The 22,677-nt window shown below is 33.2% G+C and overlaps 1 protein-coding gene across 11 annotated transcripts in view; it reads right to left on the reverse strand.

Annotated features, from left to right (window-relative positions):
* The window catches only part of CCDC88A (coiled-coil domain containing 88A), a 146,183-nt gene that overhangs the window by 106,300 nt on the left and 17,206 nt on the right, over positions 1-22,677 (reverse strand). For all 11 annotated transcript variants that reach the window (XM_074286961.1, XM_074286962.1, XM_074286959.1 and 8 more), the window contains exon 3: positions 16,998-17,106. In XM_074286961.1, coding sequence (XP_074143062.1) covers positions 16,998-17,106 — 109 coding nt within the window. The remainder of the gene's footprint in view (positions 1-16,997; positions 17,107-22,677) is intronic.

Below are 22,677 nucleotides of genomic sequence, written 5' to 3' on the forward strand. Positions count from 1 at the left end.
CTGAAAAAAAGGAAATTGACAAAGACTACAGCTAAGTATTCCAACACAGATTTAATGTTATCAGTACCAATAACAATTGCTAAATATTACTAAACAATAGTCCCTGCTTCTAAAAACATTAAAAATCTAAAACAAGATTCTATTGAAGAATGAATAGAAAGCTGGATTTATAAACAGAAAGACAATTTCACATAATCTTTCTCAGACTCAGTTTCTTATTTTGTAAAGAGAGAATAATAATAGAACTTACTTTACAAGGTTAATTTTGAACTCAAATGAGAATATAGGTAATGCGTTTTACAATCTTAAAGCACTATATAAATGCTAGTTATAAAAAGGCATAGACAAGGATAATCAAATCACTATTTTACAACATATTAAAAAATGAAGGAATAAAAAATTAGGTGAATGTGTAAAAGAGACAAGACTACATTGATTTAAAGACTCAGATATAAAATAATATACAATATTTATAATATTTGTAACATAACTTGATTTCTGGGGAACTTAATTTTAATAATTTAAATTTTGCTTGTTACAAGAAGAAAAAGGATAGATTTTCACATTTGCTAATTAACTGAACTAAAGGACTGTGCTTTTGTTTTTAATATTAGTGACCTCATATCATGCAGACTTCCTAATGAATATTTATATTTTCTAATTATAAACGATTTCTTCTTGAGACCAGCTATTTTTTCCAGCTGAATGAGGAACTTAATTCTCAATAGGCTCAACTGATGAAGACTATTATTATTTTAATTGTGTAAAGCAGATGTATTTAAAGGAGAACATTTTCTTTCTTATAATGACTTGGGATTTAGTCAATCTCTTCACACCAAACACTAGTTTTTATTGAGCTGTTATTATAGACTAAAGTATTTTTACCTATACAGAACTTATCAGTTAAATATACCACTTTATCACGAGTTGCCTACACCAAATGATAGACAAGAACAAAAATAAACTATTCAAAACTCATATGATCTAGATAAATTTCCATTATAAAGTATAATTTACCAACTCTAATCTTAAAAAAAAAAAAACAGTGACAAAATAGAACATCTATAAGACTTGTGTGTAATGACGTTGAGGACTTTTTCCCTTTTTTACTAAAAAAGGAAAAAAGAAAAAAAGCAATTTTAAAACTTAAGAAACATTTTCCAAATAAAACATGTCCATTTCAATCATTGTATTTAAAGTGTAATATAAATCTCCATTTTTCTGAAAATCTTGTTTAATAGAATGACTCTGGATTTTGATCCATTCTATGAAAGATTAATTTCAGGATTTAAATCCAAACAATTCAAGACATATAACTTCTAACTATCAACAATCAAAACAAAAGATTTTTTCTTGGAATCTTAACAGAAACTTAAAAAAAATTCTTGTATCCATAAAAGTATAGTTAAGTTTAATTAATAAAATCGTGCTAATTTTGAAAAATTTTTAATTTGAAATTTGACAAGGTTCAGAAATGATCCCGACACATTTATCTTTGCATTATATCAAAATCTCTAAATTATAACCTCTAGTAAAATGTAAACTTGCTGTTTTCTCTTTACATCTCCAGTCTAACACACTTGCTATGTGTTGCTATTTATTCATTCAGTTGTGGTCAACTCATAACCCCCATTAGCGTTTTCTTGGAAAAGATACTGGAATAGTTTGCCCATTTCCTTCTCCAGTGGATCAAGGCTAACATAAGTTAAATTGATGGGGGTTGAGATCTCTTTAAGATTCCTTTCTGATTCCCCAATCGCCATGGCTGACCTTTGATTCACAAATCCTGGTCAAAAAGCACCCTTTTGAATTCCAATGATATCCAGGCCTAGCCCCCACCAGATCTGAGCTGGCTTGGGTTTTCCCAGTCCCTACTATCTGCTCAGGTTTCCCAATCCCCCCCCCCCCAGTTTAAATCAATTGAATATTCAACGCTGACTCTGGCTGAAAGGCCGCCAGGAGCTGGTGACTGCACCCACAAGCCCCCTTTTAGGTATAAAAAGAGCCAAACTGGATCTTTGCAGGAGCCCCCCCCCCTGCACCTCCCCCCCAGCCATGTAAGGGTTCCTCCCCGCCCAGCCACCACCTCTGGCCCTGGCATCTTTCTACCTTTGGCTTTACTTCCAAATCCCTACAATAAACCCTTTTATTAATCTAGGTTTTTGGGTCTGTAAATTCATTTACAGGGGACACTGTGCCGTTACGAGACTTTCTTTGCACTGACCAAAATGAGGTTCCCCCTTTCCTATCTCTCATCAAAATGACTTGCCCAGAAAATAAAGCAAGTTTGAGGTCAGATATGAAATCAGCTCTTCCTGAGGTCCAAGCCCAAAGCTCTAACCAATGAGTTACCTAACTGCTTCAATATCCCTCATGTGCTTTGCCCATTAGCATCCATGAATTTAAGAAGCATCTCTGTACTAATGATTCCCAAATCTACCTATCAGGCTTTAAATTTTACACTTATTCTAATCTTGCATTTTTCAGGAACCTAAAACCGAAAAGTCCAGTAGCCCTCTTAAAACTCAATGTGTCGAACTCTGAGATACCACTACACACCTCTCAGATTGGCTAGGATGACAAGAAAAGATAATACCAAATGTTGTAGGGGATGTGGGAAAACTGAGACACTGATACATCGTTCGTGAATTTTGAATACATCCAGCCATTCTGGAGAGCAATTTGGAACTATACTCAAAAAGTTATCAAACTGTGCATACCCTTTGATCCAACAGTGTTACTACTGGGCTTATACCCCAAAGAAATCTTAAAGAAGGGAAAGGGACCCATATGTGCAAAAATGTTTGTGGCAGCCCTCATTGTAGTGGCCAGAAATTGGAAACTGAGTGGATGTCCATCAACAAGAGAATGGCTGAAGGAATTGTGGTTTATGAATGTTATGGAATATTATTGTTCTATAAGAAATGAACAACAGGATGATTCCAGAAAGGCCTGGAGAGACTTACATGAACTGATGCTAAGTGAAATGAGCAGGACCAGGAGATCATTATATACTTCAACAACAATACTATATGATGATCAATTCTGACGGACATGGTCCTCTTCCACAATGAGATGAACCAAATCAGTTCTATTTGTTCAATGATGAATAGAACCAGCTATACCCAGTGAAAGCACTCTGGGAAATGAGTGTGAACCACTACATAGCATTTCCAATCCCTCTATTTTTGTCTGCTTGCATTTTTGATTTCCTTCACAGGTTAATTATACATGATTTTAAAGTCCGATTCTTCTTGTGCAGCAAAATATGGATATGCTTACATATATTGTATATAACATATAATTTAACATATTTAACATGTATTGATCTACCTGCCATCTGGGGGAGGGAGCAGGGGAAAAGAGGGGAAAAATTGGAACAAAAGGTTTTGCAAGGGTCAATGATGAAAAACTGCCCATGCATATATCTTGTAAATAAAAAGCTACAATTAAAAAAAGAAGAAGAAAAAAAAAACAATGTGTTGAAATTGAACTTTTTTCAATTAAAATCTTTACATTTCTAATAGAGGCAACTAACTTCCCAGACCCTAAAAGTTATCCTGGACTTTTCCTAATCTCTTAGGTCCCATATCCAATCTATGGCCAAAACCTATGGATTTGACCTTTGCAATATCTTTGGAATATGTCTCCTTCACTCTGCTAACACTGGCACTTAGCTGTACTACTGTTCAGACAAGTTAAAAATATTTTTTAATGCTTTTATTTTGATAAATGCATTTCTAGTTAATAGTGTACCAAAGAGTAATTTTTTAAAAACTTATGGTGATTTTTCAATCTTCAAAAGATACAAGATGGGACCATTTTTTTTCTTTGGCAATTTCTCCTAGAAATACATTTTTAAATTTACAATTACGTATACAAATACTTTACTAATACTGAACCAGGATGCATTCCTGGTATAAATTCCATCTCGTCACAGTACATAATCTTTGTGACATATTGCTGTAATCTTCTTACTAGTATTTTATTTAAATTTTCCATTAATATTAGTTAGGGAAATCGATCTAAATTTTTGCTCTTCCTGGATTAGGAATCAGCATATTAAGACTCCTTTGCAAATTTTTCCAAATAGTTTTTTATAATATTGGAATTGTTCTTTAAACGTTTAGTAAAATTCACTTGTGAACCTATCTGGTCCTGGCAATTTTTTCTTAGGGAGCTTTCTTTTTCTAAGACAAGGTTAATATTCTATTTCTTCTGTTAATCTGGACAACTTATATATGTTTAAATAATCATCTATTTTGCTTGGGTTGTGAGTTATGGCAGCATATGATTGATTTAAAATAGTTCCTAGTAAATGCTTCAATTTCATCTCTATTGGTATGCATTTACTCTTTTCATTTTTCAAGACTAGAAATGTGATTTAAAATCATATCATTATATGGTTTATTTTAATGATATTTTTCATAAAACCCAACTCTTACTTTTATTATGTCAATGAGTTTCTTAATTTCAATTTTCCTAATTTCTCCTGATTATCAGGATTCCCAATTTGGTATTTAATTAGGAATTTTTAATTTGTTTTTCTAGTTTTTTTTAGTTGTCTGCCTAATTTATTGACCTTTTTTTGTCTAACTATCAGATATAAGCATTTAAAGATACACATTTTCCTTTTAAAGTTTGGCTGCATCCCATCGATTTTGGTATGTTGTCTCATTGTAACTCTTTAAATTATTGTTTTTATGATTTGTTCTTTGAACTACTTGTTCTTTAGGATTAGATTAGTTTCCAGTTAATTTTTAATCTATGTTTCCATGACCTTTTATTGAACAGAATTTTTGTATATGACCTGAAAAGGATGCATTTAGTATGTCTACACTGTCACCTTTGGTTGTGAGGTTTTTAACAGTCAATTTTTGTAAAGGTGTCATGTACTCCTATTTCCATTCAATTATCTCTGGAGGTTTACTATTTCTAACTTTTCTAAAATTCTATTCATATCCTTAACTACTTTGTTTTATTTTATGGTTAGATTTCACTAATTCTGAGAGAAAACAATTGAGGTCCTCCATTAGTATAATTTTACTATTTCTTTCTGTAACTCATTTCGCTTTTCCTTTAAAAAACTGAAACCTATGTCATTTGGTTCATATATGTTTACTATTGATTATTCATTATTTATGCTAACTTTTAGCAAAGTATAATATTTTGATCATCTCTTTTATACTTTATGCAAAACATTTCCATAAAAGTTATATTATAAAAGAAAACACAGCTCTCTTCACCCCTACCCCTTAAAAAAAAAAAAAAAAAAAAACCTTTAGAAAATGAAGTTTTAATTTTAATGACCTAGAAAAAATAACAACAAAATTCATATGGAAGAATAAAAGGTCGAGAATTGCAAAGGAACTAATGAAAAGTCAGATGAAGATGGTCTAGGTGTACCTGATCTAAAGCTATATTATATAGCAGCAGTCACCAAAACCATTTGGTATTGGCTAAGAAACAGACCAGTCGATCAGTGGAACAGATTAGATACAAATGTATCTATACATTTGTATCTATAGCAATCTAGTCTTTGACAAACCCAAAGATACCAACATTAGGGATAAAAATTCATTATTTGGAAAAAACTGTTGGGAAAACTGGAAATTAGTATGCCAGAAATTAGATATGAATCCATACTTAACACCATATACCAAGATAAGATCAAAATGGGTTCATGACTTAGGCATAAAGAATGAGATCATAAATAAATTAGAGGAACAGAGAATAGTCTACCTCTCAAACCTGTGGAGGAGGAAGGAATTTATGACCAGAGGAGAACTAGAGATCATTATTGATCACAAAATAGAAGATTTTGATTACATCAAACTAAAAAGTTTCTGTACAAACAATACTAATGCAAACAAGATTAGAAGGGAAGTAACAAATTGGGAAAACATTTTTACAGTTAAAGGTTCTGATAAAGGTCTCATTTCCAAAATATAGAGAGAACTGACCCTAATTTATAAGAAATCAAGCCATTCTCCAATTGATAAATGGTCAAAGGATATGAATAGACAATTCTCATGATGAAATTGAAATTATATCCACTCATATGAAAGAGTGTTCCAAATCACTACTGATCAGAGAAATGCAAATTAAGACAACTCTGAGATACCACTGCACACCTGTCAGATTGGCTAAGATGACAGGAACAAATAATGATGAATGTTGGAGGGGATGTGGGAAAACTGGGACACTAATAAATGTGAAAGAATCCAGCCATTCTGGAGAGCAATGTGAAACACCCAAAAAGTTATCCAACTGTGCATACCCTTTGATCCAGCATTGCTGCTACTGGGCTTATATCCCAAAGAAATACTAAAGAACGGAAAGGGACCTGTATGTGCCAAAATGTTTGTGGCAGCTCTTTTCGTAGTGGCTAGAAACTGGAAAATGAATGGATGTCCATCAATTGGAGAATGGTTGGGTAAACTATGGTATATGAATGTTATGGAATATTATTGCTCTATAAGAAATGACCAGCAGGAGGAATACAGAGAGGCTTAGAGAGACTTACATCAACTGATGCTGAGTGAAATGAATAGAACCAGAAGATCGCTGTGCACTTCAATGTTGTATGAAGATGTATTCTGATGGAAGTGGATATCTTCAACATAAAGAAGATCCAACTCACTTCCAGTTGATCAATGAAGGACAGAAACAACTACACCCAGAGAAGGAACACTGGGAAGTGAATGTAAATTGTTAGCACTACTGTCTATCTACCCAGGTTACTTATACCTTCGGAATCTAATACTTAATGTGCAACAAGAAAATGGTATTTACACACATATATTGTATCTAGGTTATATTGTAACACATGTAAAATGTATGGGATTGCCTGTCATTTAGGGGAGAGAGGGGATAATTTGGAAAAACGAATACAAGGGATAATGTTAATAAAAAAAAAAAAAAGAAAATTAAGTTTAAAAAAAGAGAGAGAATATATGATTCAATCGGTATTAAGACACACAAGTTTTTTCTATAGGTATGTATAGGATTTTTCATAAGTCCTTCAGAGTACACATAGATCACTATGTTGCTGAGAATAGCAAAGTCATTCATAGCCCACCATCCCATAACATTGCTACTTCATTGTACACAGTACATTTCACTTTGCTTGAGTTCATGGATGACTTTACAAGTTTTTCTGGAAGCATTCTGCTCATCAATTCCTTCAGAACAATATACATACCACAATTTATATTCCCCAATTGATGGACATTCTCTCAGTTTTTTTGCCATGGGAGATACTAATAAGTTTTTTTTAACATACAAATCAATCTCCTTTGGGATTGTTAGATTAAAGGATATGCATGATTTTGTACTCCTTTGAGCATAATTCCTATCTTTTGATCTTTTATCATTTGGGACATGTATCTTATTTTTTATAAATTTGACTTAAGTTTTTATACATTTAAGAAATAAGAAATTGAAGAGGTGAGCCCAGACACACTCTCTCTCTCTCTCTCTCTCTCTCTCTCTCTCTCTCTCTCTCTCTCTCTCTCTGACTTGGGGGGGGAGGCCCCCCCCCATGGGAGGAACCACTAATCTCTCACCTGAAACACCAGCCCCAGGAAATCAAAATAAAGTGGTTTTCATTCTCTTATCTAGGTAGGACTGGCTGAGTCCAGGACCACTCCTAACCCTATTGAGTTGGAAATTAGTCCAGAGTCACTCATTCAATTCCAAGATTTTCTATTTTGATTCCAGCTCAAACTGCTCCCAGCCCCCACCAAGAGTTGCCCGCAGCTTCTAGCTATAGAAGCAGATGGGCTCAATGCTCTTTGCAGCAGAAGACCTCAAAAGCTGAGATCATGCCAGGCCAAGGGATCTCCATTGGCATAGCTACCTGCAAGAGACTCTCTGCCGCTGAAAGAGAATGTCTTTCAGCGTTATCCCTTATCTTTCTCACCTATTTCCCTAATAAGATCTTATTCACTTTCTCTGCTAGAAACTCTCTCTGCTAGGACTCCTCCATTAGATACTTTATATCCCTCTATTGGGACCTTGCCACCAAGAAATTCAGTCTTTCTATTCATGCATAGCAAAGGCTGACTTCTCAATACCAATAATAAACTTCTTTTTGCCAGTCTAGCTTTTTGGGTTCATAAATTCCTTTACAAAAGACCTGTGTACCAACCAAAGGGGTTCCTACACCTCCTTGCCCTGCGCCAAACCTCATCATTTGGGGACACAACCCTGAACCTCTTCATTATCAGGGCAACTTGCTTCAAAATTCTTTTTACAATTACTATTGCTAACTGTATCCTCCCCTCCCCACCCCCGCCATTTATTCTATTCTCTTTCTTTCATTCTATCCCTCCTGAAAAGTGTTCTGCTACTAACCACTTCCTCCCCCAATATGCCCTCTTCTATCATACTCCCTCCCCCTTCCTATATCCCATTCCCTTCCTACTTTCCTGCAGGGTAAGATAGATTTTCTATACCCATATTGAGTTGTGTATGTTATTTCCCTTTTGAGCCAATTCTGATGATAGTAAGATTGTCACTTCCTCCTTTCCCCTCCACTGTAAAAGCTTTTTTTTTTTGTCTCTTTTTATGGCAAATAATTTACATCATTCTACTTCTTCCTTTCACTTTCTCCCATATAAGATCCAAGACAAATATCAGGTAAAGATCGAAGTTTTTTGTTTTGTTTTGTTTTCCCCCAAAGGATTCTATAAGGACAAACTATGCTTTATATAAAAAAAAAAAAAAATGTCAACAATATATCTAAGATTGTCATTAGTTAATAGTTTGAAAGAAAAGACTGGGGTAAAGCTGAGTAAGATTCTAAAATGCAAAACTGCAAAGGAAAAGACAAAAAGGGTAATTAGGTTATATGAATTGAGGTGTAAGAACTGAATTGGACTATCTGCCATTTAGGGAAGGAGATGGGGGGGAAGAAGGGGAAAATTTGGAACAGAAGATTTTGCAAGAGACAATGTTGAAAAATTACCCATGCATATGTTTTGTAAATAAAAAGCTATAATAATAATAATAATAATTTTTTTAAAAAAGAGGAATTAGTTTGGAAGAGAAGGGCTGTTAGTTTTGAAATCTTAACAACATAGGTGTAATGTTCTTCTCTAAAATATAATGTTCTCTGGGAACAGGTTTCTTGGGGGGCTTCTGGAAGCAGCCTTAGTTTCAGTTCAGTAATCATCCCAAATGCAGCCAGGTGTTGAAGTCCAAATCCTTTATTGTCTCCTTCAAAGTCTTGTCTCTTTTCCTGGGCCCAGTTAGCTTTCTAAGAGGCCTATCTCTCTCCTTGGTTCCGAGAGCTCCTGCTACTAGTCCTTTGCCTCTGCCAGCTTCTGCCTCTAGCCTCCTCTGAATGACCTTCTAGTGGGCCTCTCCTTCCTGGCCCTGAGACCTCCTCCTTATATTCCCCACACTGAGTATATGCCAATCATTATATCACTAGGAAACCATTATTTGTTGTAGGACTTAATCAATGCTAAACTAGATTTAATCACTATCTCCTCAATTCCACTTAGCACCTTGTTTCAAGTTTTGGCTCATAACATCTCCTTGTAGGATTAGATCAATCATACTGAACCATGCTAAATTAGATAATTATTGTCTCTATCAATTCCACTGTCTTAGTACCTTGTAAGAATCCTAACACATAGGGAATGCATTAAAGAGGAAACTGGATGGATGGATGGATGGATGGATGGATGGATGTAAAAAAGCTTTCTAAATTTATTAAAAAATAAGGAATGAGAATAGGATGAAAGGGGCATAGAAGAATGTGTATGTGAATAGGAATGAGATTAAAGTATATAAAGTAATAGGAATGGGATTTAAGAGGGAGAGAGAAGAAAAGAGTATAGAACAAAAATAGAACAAAAGATAAGGTAAGGATTCTCGGAGGAGGGGCGGGTTTAAAAAAATAGCAAGGAAAGATAGCCTGTAGAAGTATAGTAGAGGAGTCAGCAGTAAGAGGCAAGAGATACACATAAACATAATAATGATCAAGAGAGTAGAATTTATGTAAAAAAAAAAAAAAAAAAAAAAAGCAGAGGCAGTAATCATTGATCTCAAAGTTAAAGTTAAAATAGATTCAATCAAAATAGAAAAATAGGTAAACTATACTATATATCATTTATGATAGATAATCAAGAGCACTTTTAAGACTATTTAAAGCAACTAGAAAATAAGATATAGGAAATGATGAGTTGGTGGATTTAGAAAAATATGGCACGACTTGGACTTAAGAAGGATATCATCCATCTTCAGAGAAATAGAGAACATAGCACAATTTTACACAGATCTATATGAAATGTATATGTGTATGATTGTAGATATTTATACGTAGGTATGTGGGTGCACATAGGCATACATACATGTGTTACATGTGTGTATATGCATATATAAATATACCTGTGCTTAACTGTAGCCTATTTAAGGAGGAAAAGGAAAAAAAAAAAGAAAAAAGTGAAAAGTAGAGAATAAAAAAAAGAAATTACAAGGAAACAAAAAAAAGATGGGCAATTTTGAATACAATATATATGCTTTCTTGAAATGGAAACTTTTTCAGATTTTGAATGCTTATGTTCCGTTTTGCACATAATTTCTTTTTTTTTTTTGTATTTGACTTTTAAATAAGTACATATTTTTAAAAATGTCTGTCTCGCCATGTTTTTCTAAATCAAACACAGCTGTATTTTAACCAATCTGAGAGACTATCTATGAAAGATTTTTCCCATTTCTTGTGCATTCCTTCTATTTTTGGCTGTGTAATTTTATTTATAAGAAAATTCTGATTCAAAATAATCAAAATTATCTAATTTACCCTTTTAACAATGCTCTCACTTCATAATATGGTTTAAGGTCTGGTAATACTGAATCTGTTTCCTTTAAATTCTACCCCCCTCCCCATTTTCTTTGAAGTTCCTAACCTCTAATTGAACTTTATTATTTTTCTAACTCAGTAAAATGATTTTTAAATAATTTAATTGGGATGGTATTATACAAATAAGTTGGGCAAAATTGTAATTAAAAAAAAATGATTAATTTTACCTGGACATATGCAATAAATATTAACTTTAGATATAACTTGATTTGTATAAAAATGTTTATATTATATATGGGTAAATTCATCTCCTTTCACATTTTAAATTATAATTGTTTTTCCCATTTTTCCTTTCTACCTTCTCACCCTATACCCATCCATCCTCATTCCTGGTTTTGCTACTACTCATTAGCCATCTCTCCAAAAATTCTTCCGTATATCCTTTTCCTCCATCCTATCTGATAGTGCTCTTTCCTTCTGAACTTGAAGACTTTTATACCCTTTTATATGTATATGTTGTTCCCTCTTTAACCCATTCCCAATGAGAAAAGTTTCAGCATTACTTCTTTTCCCCCTACTAGTTTCTTTTGAATTTTTCCTTTTTTGTCTCATTTGTAGGAGGTACTTTCAACTTTTATCTCTCCTTACAGTCTTTAATATTTTTTTTAAGAATCACCATCATCATACTTGGTCTAGCCCAAGTCTCTTTCTAAATAAAAATAAGTTATAAAAGAATTGATAATATTTTCATAAATAAGTAAATGATTTGACCTTAATGTGTACTTAATATTTCTCCTTAATGTTTTATGTTGAATTTACCTCCAAGTTCTGCCATTTTTGACACAAATAATCTGAGTCTTTCAGTTTGTAAATGTTCATTTTGTTGTTGTTGTTCAGCATTATATTTAACTTTGCAGGTAACTTACCCTTAGTCATAATCCCAGCTCTTTTGTTCTAGGAAATATAGTATTCCAAGACTTGGAGTCATTCAAAATAGTAACTAACTACTAGGTCTTGTGTAATTCTTTTTTGCAGTTCCATCATTCATTATTATTATTATTATTATTATTATTATTATTATTATTATTATTATTATTTTGCTGCTTCTAACATTTTTTCCTTAATCTGAGAGCTTTGTAATTTGGCTATGATATTTCTGTAACTTTTTCTCCTGGGATGTCTTTCAAATGAGTGGTGACTGGTAAATTTTTTTCCTATTTCTATGCCTTCTTGGTCTGAAACTTCAGGCAATTTTCCTTAATAATTTCTTGTAATATATCAATGCTCTTTTAAATTATAATTTTCAGGCAGTCTTACTATTCTTATATTTCTCCTCAATCTGTTCTCCAGATCAGTTTTCCTGATTAGACATGTCATACTTTTTTCTTTGTGTCTCAGAGCAGCATTAGCTTCCCTTTGCCCAATTCTAGTTTTCAGGGAATTATTTTCTTCCTTAACTTTTTGGTTTTCCATTTTAAGCTGGCTGACTTTATTTTCAAATTTTTCTTGGATTTTTTTTTTTTTTTGGCTAATTTTTCTTCAGTCTCTCTTATAAAGAAATCATTACGTGCTTGGAACCATTTGACATTTTTATTGATCTAGTTGCTCTGAATATTAACCCCAAACTTCTCTATCTATCCCCATAGTAACTATGATTAGGTTCTTTCTCCTTTTCTTGCTCATTATTTTATTTTTAGCAGCTATTAGTTTGACCAAATTCTAATTCCCAGGCATGGGGAACTATGCCCCAAGCCTCTGGTCCTTCTTACTATTATTTTCTGAGGTCTGGCCTGGGTTCAACCTTACCCTTCTCCTCTCCACTCCTAAACCTGGGCTAGAGCCCCTGGTCACAGCGTTCCACAAATGATTTTATTCCCTGTAATCCTTCCAATGGCTGCAAACAACAGTTGTCCTCTTTTCCCTGGAACTAAAATCAGGGACTCTTCTCACCTGTAAGTGTCCACAACCAGAAAAGTCCCTGACTCTACTGCACTCACCAAGTATATGTGGCAGCTTCTTGTCCCCTGCAGTGGCAAGCTCAGTCTGGGATGTGTCTAGTCACGGTGCAGCTGTGTTTGGCATCCCTCAACAATGGAAGGTCCTTCAGTCTGCAGTCAAGAGTCCAATATTGTCCATGAACTGAAAGTTTTTCAAGCTCCTACTCTAGCTGCCCCCAGGGCTTTGTCTTGTGTTGATTCCAATGGACTAGGTCTGGAGGTGTCTATACTTCACTTAGGCCAAACTTTTGTCCCTGAATTATTGCTTTAACTTGAATTTGGTTTATTTCTGTTGCTCTATATTCCCTCTGAGGCATTGTTCTATCTTTTTTCTGAGGAAAAAATTTGGAGAGCTGCAAGTTTTCTGACTAGCTCTTCTATCTCCCCAGAATCTTTTTGAATACTCTTTTCCATAATTGTCCTAGTAGTGGTAAAGTTCTTAGTTACTAGTACCATCTTCTCATGTGGTAAATGGTTTAACCTTGTGTCCTTTATGACTTCTTTTTTATGTTTACTTTTTTTTATGTTTCTCTTGAATCTTGTATTTGAATGTCAAATTTTCTATTCAACTAGGGCTTCACATCAAGAATGTTTGATTCTATTTTAGTAATCATTTTTCTGAAGGATTTATAATCAAGTTTTGCTGGATAGGTTATTCCTGGTTATAATCCTAGTACCTTTGCTCTCTGGGATATTTCAACCTCTCTGATCCTTTAATATAGAAACTGTTAAATGTTATGTGATGCAGACTAATTTTATGATACTTGCTTTATTTCTTTCTGGTGTTTGAAGCTTTCCTTAACCTGGGAACTTTGGAATTTCTCAAGTTTTCTTTTTCAATCTCTTTCAGGAGGTGATTGGTATATTCTTCCAATTTCTATTTTACTCTCTGGATCTAAAATATTGGTATAATTTCCCTTTATAATTTCTTGAAATATGTTGTCTAGGCTCTTTCTTTGACTTTCAGGTAATCTAATAATTCTCAAATTGATTCTTCTCACTATTTTCAAGGTCAGTTGCTTTTCCAATGAGATATTTCACATTTGCTTTTATTTTTTTTTCATTTTGTTTTATTGTTTCTTGTTGTCTCCTAAAGCCATTAATTTTTGATTTCCCAATTCTGATTTTTAAGCAATTATTTTTCTTCACTGAGCTTTTGTACCTCTTTTTTCAATTTGGTCAATTTTAATTCTTAACTGAAAAAGAAGTATAGGCTCTAGGACAGATCTTTTGTGCCAACCTCCCATCTTGTTCTATACGGGAAAATTATTTCATTTGAGCTTTTGTTGTTTCTGCTGCTCCAGAATTTAATTTGAGTCATTATCATTGTAGGAAAGGGAATTTTGGAAAGCTCAGCTAGGTGTTTCTCTATTCCATCATCTTAGATTCACTTCTTTTCATTCTTCATCATCACACATTTTTGCAATCATTGTATACAATATAATCCTTGATTCTGGTTCTCTTAGCATCATATTCTTCTAATGTAACTGCTGGTGTTTTTGTTCTTCAGATTTTGTCTTCCACTTCCATATATTTGTATTCCCAATCAGATGTTCTCTCTTTGGCTTCTTTGGAGAAAAAACCCATTGCAAATACAAGTTTCTCTTTTTTGCTAATTATTTCTCCTTCACAGTCCATAAATTCTACTATTTGTTACCTGTTAGGTTTTTTCAAAATTTATTTTTCAGGAACATCCTGCTGTGGTTCTGTTTTCTTGGGAATCTTGGGAATCCATAATGTCATCTATCTTATCAGATATTAGTAGTATCTTTCTTCTGTTTTAATATCTCCCTAACTGATCCATTTGTGCTCCAGATTTTTAAATACCTTTAAATACATTTTCATTCTCCTAATAGCAGTTATACCACCCAAAGACCTCAAAATTTTCCAGACCTCTCACATTAGGCAATTCACGTTTCACAGGTGCCAAGAGTTTGCTCCAAAAGGCTTCTGGAGGGAACAAGACTAGAGCCAGCTAAATGCTTCTTTCCTTCCTTTCTGGCCTGATATAGCCCTACATTCATACTGGCCCTCTGACCTAGGTTCCCCTCTCTGATCTTTTAGTTCTTATGCTGACCCAGGAAGAGCATGCTCCCACATCTTCTTATATCTTCTTGTACCTTTCCCTTCTTCACAAATGGGTAGGTAGAGAGGACGAACAGTGGGCTTAGGATAGGGTGAGGGTAAACTGGAACAGCAGCAGCAAGAACATTACTCACTCAGCTTCTGGAACATATTGTGTTTTCTTGTAAAAGTGTTGGGGAGAAATCCTGAGAAAGCCAATTAGGGATTAGCATTCTCTGCTATTAACTCATAAGTATCATTATGAGTCTATCATATTTCTTGCTGTCTCAGTCTATGAACATAACTTTAACTGCTTTTCCTCTAATGCATAATTCCTTTCTAGGGGGAAGTTTTTCCAGTGTTGGACTCAAAAAAACATCTACTACTCTATCTAGCTGATCACGTTATCCAGAATCATCTAGACCATTGCAATGCCTTTTAATTGATTTTCCATTTTCCAGCCTCTCTACCTTCTGATACAGTCTATATATAATTGCCAAAATGATTTTCCTAAAAGAAAAGATCTAATCTTGTTACCCCATCATCTTTTCCACACAATAAACACCAGTGGCTTCCATGTGACCCTCAGATAAAATATTATTTCATCTTTATCCCATCCTTTTTTAATGTCTATTTTTATAAAATATGCAAGTATTTTTGCCAGTACAGAATGACAAGTAAATGATTTACAAGTAAATAAACATATATGCAAATGTGCTAATTGTTTTTTTACTCTTATGGATATTCAATCAAGAAAATCTGGAGACCACTGATTTAAATAAATTGTAGAGGGCTAGAACTGAGCAGAAGCACTTGGATAACTGAGCAAGTGAGGCTAATTACCAATTGGACAATTCTCTATTAACATGTTTGGAGGATGAACCTACTCAACTCTTTGCTGGCTGGATCGGTGGGTGTGGACAAAGAAGGGGAAGTGATATCAGTAGGTGAAGTAGGAGGAGGAGGATCATTTTCTAGGCAGTGGAGAGAGAGAAAGGAGGTGTGGAGATTGCTAGATCTAACTCCCTGACTGTGACTGCAAAAGACCAAGAATAAAGACTTTTGCTAATCCTGATTCCGGCTGATTCTAGTATATCCAGGGTCTCAACAATAAATAATTATTAAATCAACTGCTTCCACCTTTTTCCCTTGCTTGCAAACTGGCTAAAAGAAAAAGGATAATATCCAAGATAAAAATCGTAAGTATTAAGTAGCATGTTTGCAAGTCTAACACACACACACAGTTACAGATTTTTAAAAATCATTACTTTAGTAAAAAAAAAAAAAATCTAGAGAAACGTTAAATAATTCTCTTAGGATTATCTAAAAGTTTTTGTAAAGAAATAAATTATTTTCAAAGTTACATATTTAAATGTTTTCCAAAAAACCATCACACTATAATAGACTCTGAAGTACCATCTGAATCAATGTAAGTAGAACATTTAATAACTATAAAAAGAAATAAAGACAGGATATTCTGGATTATACTTGTAATTTCACTGGTATAGAGAGCTCTTAGGCAAGGGAACAACAATGCAGGTCTACACTTTCTCTGTAATTTCAGTCTCAAATAGAAAATTGCCCAAAATTACAAAGCCTTTAAGATGCATCAAAAGTAGGTCCTTAAAAAAAAAAAAAATCACACTTTCCTAGTTTATTAGTCAGCTCCAACACAGTCTCTCTCTCTCTGGAGGGAGGGAGGGAGGGAGGAGAGAGAGAGAGAACGAGAACTGTGTCTCAAATGACAACATTGTACATATTTGCATGTTTTTGATGCAAAGTGAATAATTTAAAATATTTTATTCTATTAAGTACTTCAAATATTCTCCCTTTACACTTAAGTCAATAAATTTTCATAGAATTCAATTCAATAAACAGTAAGTGTCTCCTATGTTCCAGGCACTATGCTAAACATTGAGAATACAAACAAGAAATAAGCGAGTCCCTAAGCCATAATATATTTTATTATATCATTATATATGTCAATATAAAATTGATAGTACATATCATTATTAATATAAGATGGGTTATATTTAAAGTTAAGCTTATTATACAACTTCAACCATGTTTATACTCATCTATTAAAATTACTATTTTTTTAAAAGGCAAAAAGAATTGCTTACCTGGTAATAAGATTTGATTTGTCTCACCAAAATGGATAAATTTTGAATTCTAAGTGATGCATCATTGTTGACTTTTTTATTTACTCGCTGACTTTCCAATTTAGGATTACTGTAAGGAATAAAAAAAATACTTTAGCCTAAAATAATAGAAGAGAAATAATGTTTTGACTATTTTTATAAAAAGGAAGGCTTTATCATTAATACCATTTTAATGTATTTTAAATAAAAGCTGTTGTCAAATCTTCATTAGTTATATAAATACAAGAGGGAATAGCAAAAAAAAAAAAAAAATCCATTCATTACCTGCCTCTCAAATAAATATATTTTTAAATTTTCCTATTAATACATCCAGTGAAGCCAAGACAAAAAATTTTATATACCTGGAATCCAATTCTAAGGTTCTCTAGAAAGGGAAGAGCATTTATATAATACCTACTATATGTCAGGCACCAATACTAAGCACTTTTTACAAATATTATCCCATTTAATCTCCAAAACAACACTGAGAAGTAGGTATTACTTTAAACATGAAGAAACTGAGGCAGGATGAAGTGATTTTCCCAGCATCACATAACTAGTGAGTAGCTGAGGCCACATTTGAACTCAATATTTTCCTGATTCCAGGCTCTTTTCAACTATGCCACTTAGATGCCCCTTTGGAAAGGGGGTAAGGGGAAATGGGTTTCATCCTGACCGAAATTGATTTATCTTATCAAGTTTTTAATCTTTAAATGAAATCTGCATCCTTATTCCTTCATTTGGCCAAAAACCTCTTTGAGTGAATCAAGAAAACAAATGAGAAACAAATTAGCAATGCTCCAAAGGTCTTTAAATATCCAAATCTAAAGAAACCAGAGGCTGTCATGATCCCTTGGCAGAAGTGAAAAAGACCATAGGCTTTTACTAGAGGGTAACAAAAATTTTCCCTTGCATTATCCTCTCTTCTGGCATTGTTCTATTATAGGAAACATTGTATCCAGCAGACTGGCAACTTTATTACTCACTACCAAATTCGGGATTAAAATCCAGAGAACAGGGGACCCTATATAAAATTGAGTTAGTAGATACGAAGTTCTACATGATGTATGTACCAATAAAGAAAGACGTTCAGAAGCCAGCAGAAATGTAGTTTATAGCCCAGGAGCGGATCAAAGTTTCTTTTTTAGCATCTTGCCCAGCCTTCAGAGAAATGACCACAGCAGGACTCTTGAGATCAAAGAGAGAAGCACACAATTCTACCACTCTAAGCAATAGTTTTCCATTTCACTCAATTGAGTCCAGCAACTGCCTCCTCCTGCTGAAAAGCAAAGTCATAAGCAAACTGGCAAAGCTCAGCTGGGAAAGGGGGTGGTGGTAATGAGGGAGTAGTAAACAGACTTTGCCCAGGATCAGACCACTTTGAAAGCACTGCAAGTTTTCAGATCTCCAACTTATTCCTGAGAACCTAGAATAACAATACTCAGTACTCCCAAAAAATCAGAAACAGGAATAGCCCAAACATATCCCCTCAAGAACTGCTGCAAATTCCAGCCTGAACAACAAATCTAACATCATAACATCGATTAGAAGAAAGTGCAAACAAAAAAAGAATTCTCTCCTAAGCACAAATAGCTATTATAATGGCAGAGAAGCTCAAGACACAAACACAGAAGAGAATGATTCCAAAATAGCTTGGGAACAAACAACTAGAGATCCTGAAAGAAATGAAACAACAGTTTAAAAACATTAAAACTATCTTTTTAGAAATGAATTGAAAGAATACCAAGGGAAAAAATGTAAAAGAAATTAAAGTGATGGCAGAAAGAATAGGAAGCATTAATAGCTTGGAACAGGGGATATAAAATCTTGCCTAAGCAATAAACTGCCTGAAAATTATAATGAATAGAAGTCACTGGGTCCATGAAGCAATAAGAAAGAGTAAAACAGTCAAAAGACTAAAAAAAATGTTAGAAAACCTAAGTATAACATGAGAAAAACAACTGACCTGGAAAATAGATAAGACGAGAGAGAAAAAAAATGAAGAAACACTGGACTATCCAGAAACTATGACTAAAAAAAAAAAAAAAAAAAAAGCCTTATCACATTTCAAGAAATATTAAAAAGAAAACTCCCCAATGTCTTAGAATCAGAGAGCAAAGCAGAAAGAGAAAATCAATTGGTCACCCCCTGAAAGAAACCCCCAAATGAAAACTCCTAGGAACTTCATACCCAAAATCCAGAGGAGGTTAAAGAAAAATATTTAAAGTAGCCAGAAAGATTTCAAGTACTAAACAGCTACCATCAGGACCCCACATAATTAAGCAGCCACCAATTTAAAGGAAAAGTGAATTTAGGGCAAAGTTTATAATCCAGCAAAAATAAATATAATGGTACATGATAAAAAGGAAGCAAGACACAGAAAACTTCTTAAGACTGTATTTGGAGCAGTCATTGGGAAGCAAAAGTGAAGTTAAAAATATCAACAATTTTTTTTTAATTCAGTAGTTTTCAATTGTGTCCAATTCTTTATGGCCTATTTGGGGTTTTCTTGGCAAAGATACTAAAGATGCCATTTCTTTCTCCAGTTCATTTTGCAGATGAAGAAATGAGACAAACAGGCCCAAGTCACACAGCTATTTAATGTCTCAGATAAGATTTAAACTCAAAAAGTTGAGTTTTCCTGACTCCGAAGACTAATGCTTTATCCACTGCTATCTAGCTGCTCCTATCCTTCCCTTTACCCTCAAGTTATTTCCCTATACATTTAGATTGTGAGATGCCACAAATCAGGAGCTCCTTAAGAAATAGGACTACCTTTTTCCTCTTTTTTAAAATTTCCAGTACTTAGCCCAGTGCCTGACATAAAATAGGCATTTAATAATCATTTATTTATTATCCCTTTTCCTATTCACATTATTAACTTCTTAGAGTTGCCTGCTTTGCTGTTTCCATTTCCTTATTCATTCTTCAATCCCTTTATATGCTAACAATCTTAATAATCCACAAAACTGTTCTCTAGAAGGTCATCTAAAGCTTCTTTAAAATGTCCAATTAAGTTCAGCATTTTCTCAGTTGTCAGTTCCCTAAATTTTACAGCAACATTAAGTTTGATAACTACTTATCAATAAATATCTCTTGGATATACCCTCCTTCCTTGGTTTCCTGAATGCAAAATAGTATGGCTCTCTGTGAGCCAAGTGATTGGTTTTTTAGATCTCCTTTTCTACTTTCTCATCCTTATTCATCTCTTTAAGGCTACATCTTAGTTACTTGCTCTAAGTAATCTCAATATCTAACAATCAGCATCTAACACAGTGCCTGTACTTAACGTAGGCACATTTAATAATTGTTCATTTATTGATTGACTGAATATACTTCCATGGGTTCAACTGTTACTTCTCACAAAATCACTGTTGTTTACTTTTATATTCCAATTCCTTAAAAGGGTCTTATATACAGCAAGCACTTAATATGTTTGAATTAAAAGTAATTTCATTTGCATTGATTTCTCCTGCAATGTAAGATGAACTTATATATGTACAAATATATGTAACATCAAAGACAATTTAAATATATCTTTTCCCCCCAAAAAAATTCAAGTATTCCAAGAATCTAATTTTATAAAGTAGAAAATGAAAATGAAGCATTGGCAAATAGCCTACTAATATAGGACAAATCTTTCTAAAAGTCAATAGGCAACATAACAATAAAATATGGCCTTAAGCAATTTTGCATTTAGTAGCAACCTACTTATGACATGTTACATTAATGTCAACTGAAATAAAAGTAATCAAATTATCTAATATTATACTCACTTTAAAAAATTGTTCTAAAAAAAAAGCATTGAGAGACCAGATAGATGTAAAAGTAAAAATTGGTTGTTTTAAAACATTAATATTTTGTATTTGATTTTTGTGCAATTAAGGATCACATATCTACTGATTCAATGACTAGAATCTATCAGAAATAGAAATATGATAGCTTTAATGGCTATGTATTTAAATCTAAATACTCCCCAAACCAATTATGCCTACTTTAATACCATCTGTTCACCATTATCACTTAAAAACTATTCACTGTGCTCATGAGGTTAATACCATTAAAATTTTAAATGTATAATTCTTTCGATTTTTGTTCTTAAATGAAAACATAAACATATAGTAATATTAAGTATACATTTTCAAATTGGAAATATGACTTTATTTTTGCCAATGTTAGTTAGTATTAATAGAATATTTGGCTCAGGAAAAAAATCAATTTTTAAAATTCAATTATTTTTTGAGGCAAAAACCTCTCAGAACAAAATGATACAGTAGGCAATATATTTTCTATAAATAGCTTAAAAAAACAAATTTTAGATCAATAATGGACAGAAACAACTACACCCAGAAAAGGAACACTGGGAAGTGAATGTAAATTGTTAGCACTACTGTCTATCTACCCAGGTTACTTACACCTTCGGAATCTAATACTTAATGTGCAACAAGAAAATGGGATTTACACACATTGTATCTAGGTCATATTGTAACACATGTAAAATGTATGGGATTGCCTGTCATCTAGGGGAGGGAGTAGAGGGAGGGAGGGGATAATTTGGAAAAATTAATACAAGGGATAATGTTATATATAAAAAAAATTACTCATGCATATATACTGTCAAAAAAAATTATAATTATAAAATTTAAAAAAATTTTTTAAAAAAGACAAATTTTACAGGTACCATTTGTCTAATACAACTGTCACAGATCAAAAAAAATGCTGATGTATAAATCAAAATACATAATGCAAAAGTTTTAAATATTTACATTTTAAATAAGATATATATAAAACTCAAATCAAAACATTTTATAAATTCTGACAGACATTCCTGACAAAGAAGATCACAATAAGGTAAGAGTGAATGGGAGCAAAATAACCTCTCCCAACTACTCCAGAAGCCTGTGATTACAATAGAAAAGATTTAACTAGAAAAACTTGGCCTTGATAGCTTAGGGAATTCTTTTAGTATAGGAACTAGAGGCAAGCCTGGACATCATTGAGGTTGGAGTTATGAATCAAGTAAAATTAGAAGACAGTCTTGTCCAGAATCCAATTAAGAAGTCCTGCAGTCTATAATTGTAGTGCTTTGAAGCCAATCTAGGGCTTAGGAGTCTATGAAGAAAATATAAGAGAATCAAGGTAAACAAACAGTCAATTAACAGTCATTACTACGTAAATGTAAATGCAATAAATTCACCTATAAAACTGAAGAAAATTGTAGAATAGAACAATATTTCATTTATAAGAAACATGAAGCAAAGACTCACAAAAAATTCAAATAAGATGTTAGAGCAAAATTTACTGTTTCAAGTGAACTTAAAAAATTTGCAATAGCAGTATGATCTCACAAGGTAAAAGTGGAAAAAAACCCACAAAAGAAATAAAAAACAAACTACATTATGGGATACAAAGGGATATATCACAATAAATCAGTATTGATATTTTATTTATGTGGCTTATATGTTTGAACCAAATGTCTTTTTCAGTTAATATCAGGGGGGTTAAAGAATTCCATTATTATACTTTGATACAGTACTATAAACATAATAATAAGACAATAAAAAGAAATTGAGGAAATAAGCATAGACAAAGCCTGCAGCAAGATCAAGAAGGAAAAGGTCACTGGATTTGGCAACTGGAGATCACTAGAAACTTTAGAGTG

Source organism: Sminthopsis crassicaudata, chromosome 2 (genome assembly GCF_048593235.1).
Source record: "Sminthopsis crassicaudata isolate SCR6 chromosome 2, ASM4859323v1, whole genome shotgun sequence".
Lineage (NCBI taxonomy): Eukaryota > Metazoa > Chordata > Mammalia > Dasyuromorphia > Dasyuridae > Sminthopsis > Sminthopsis crassicaudata.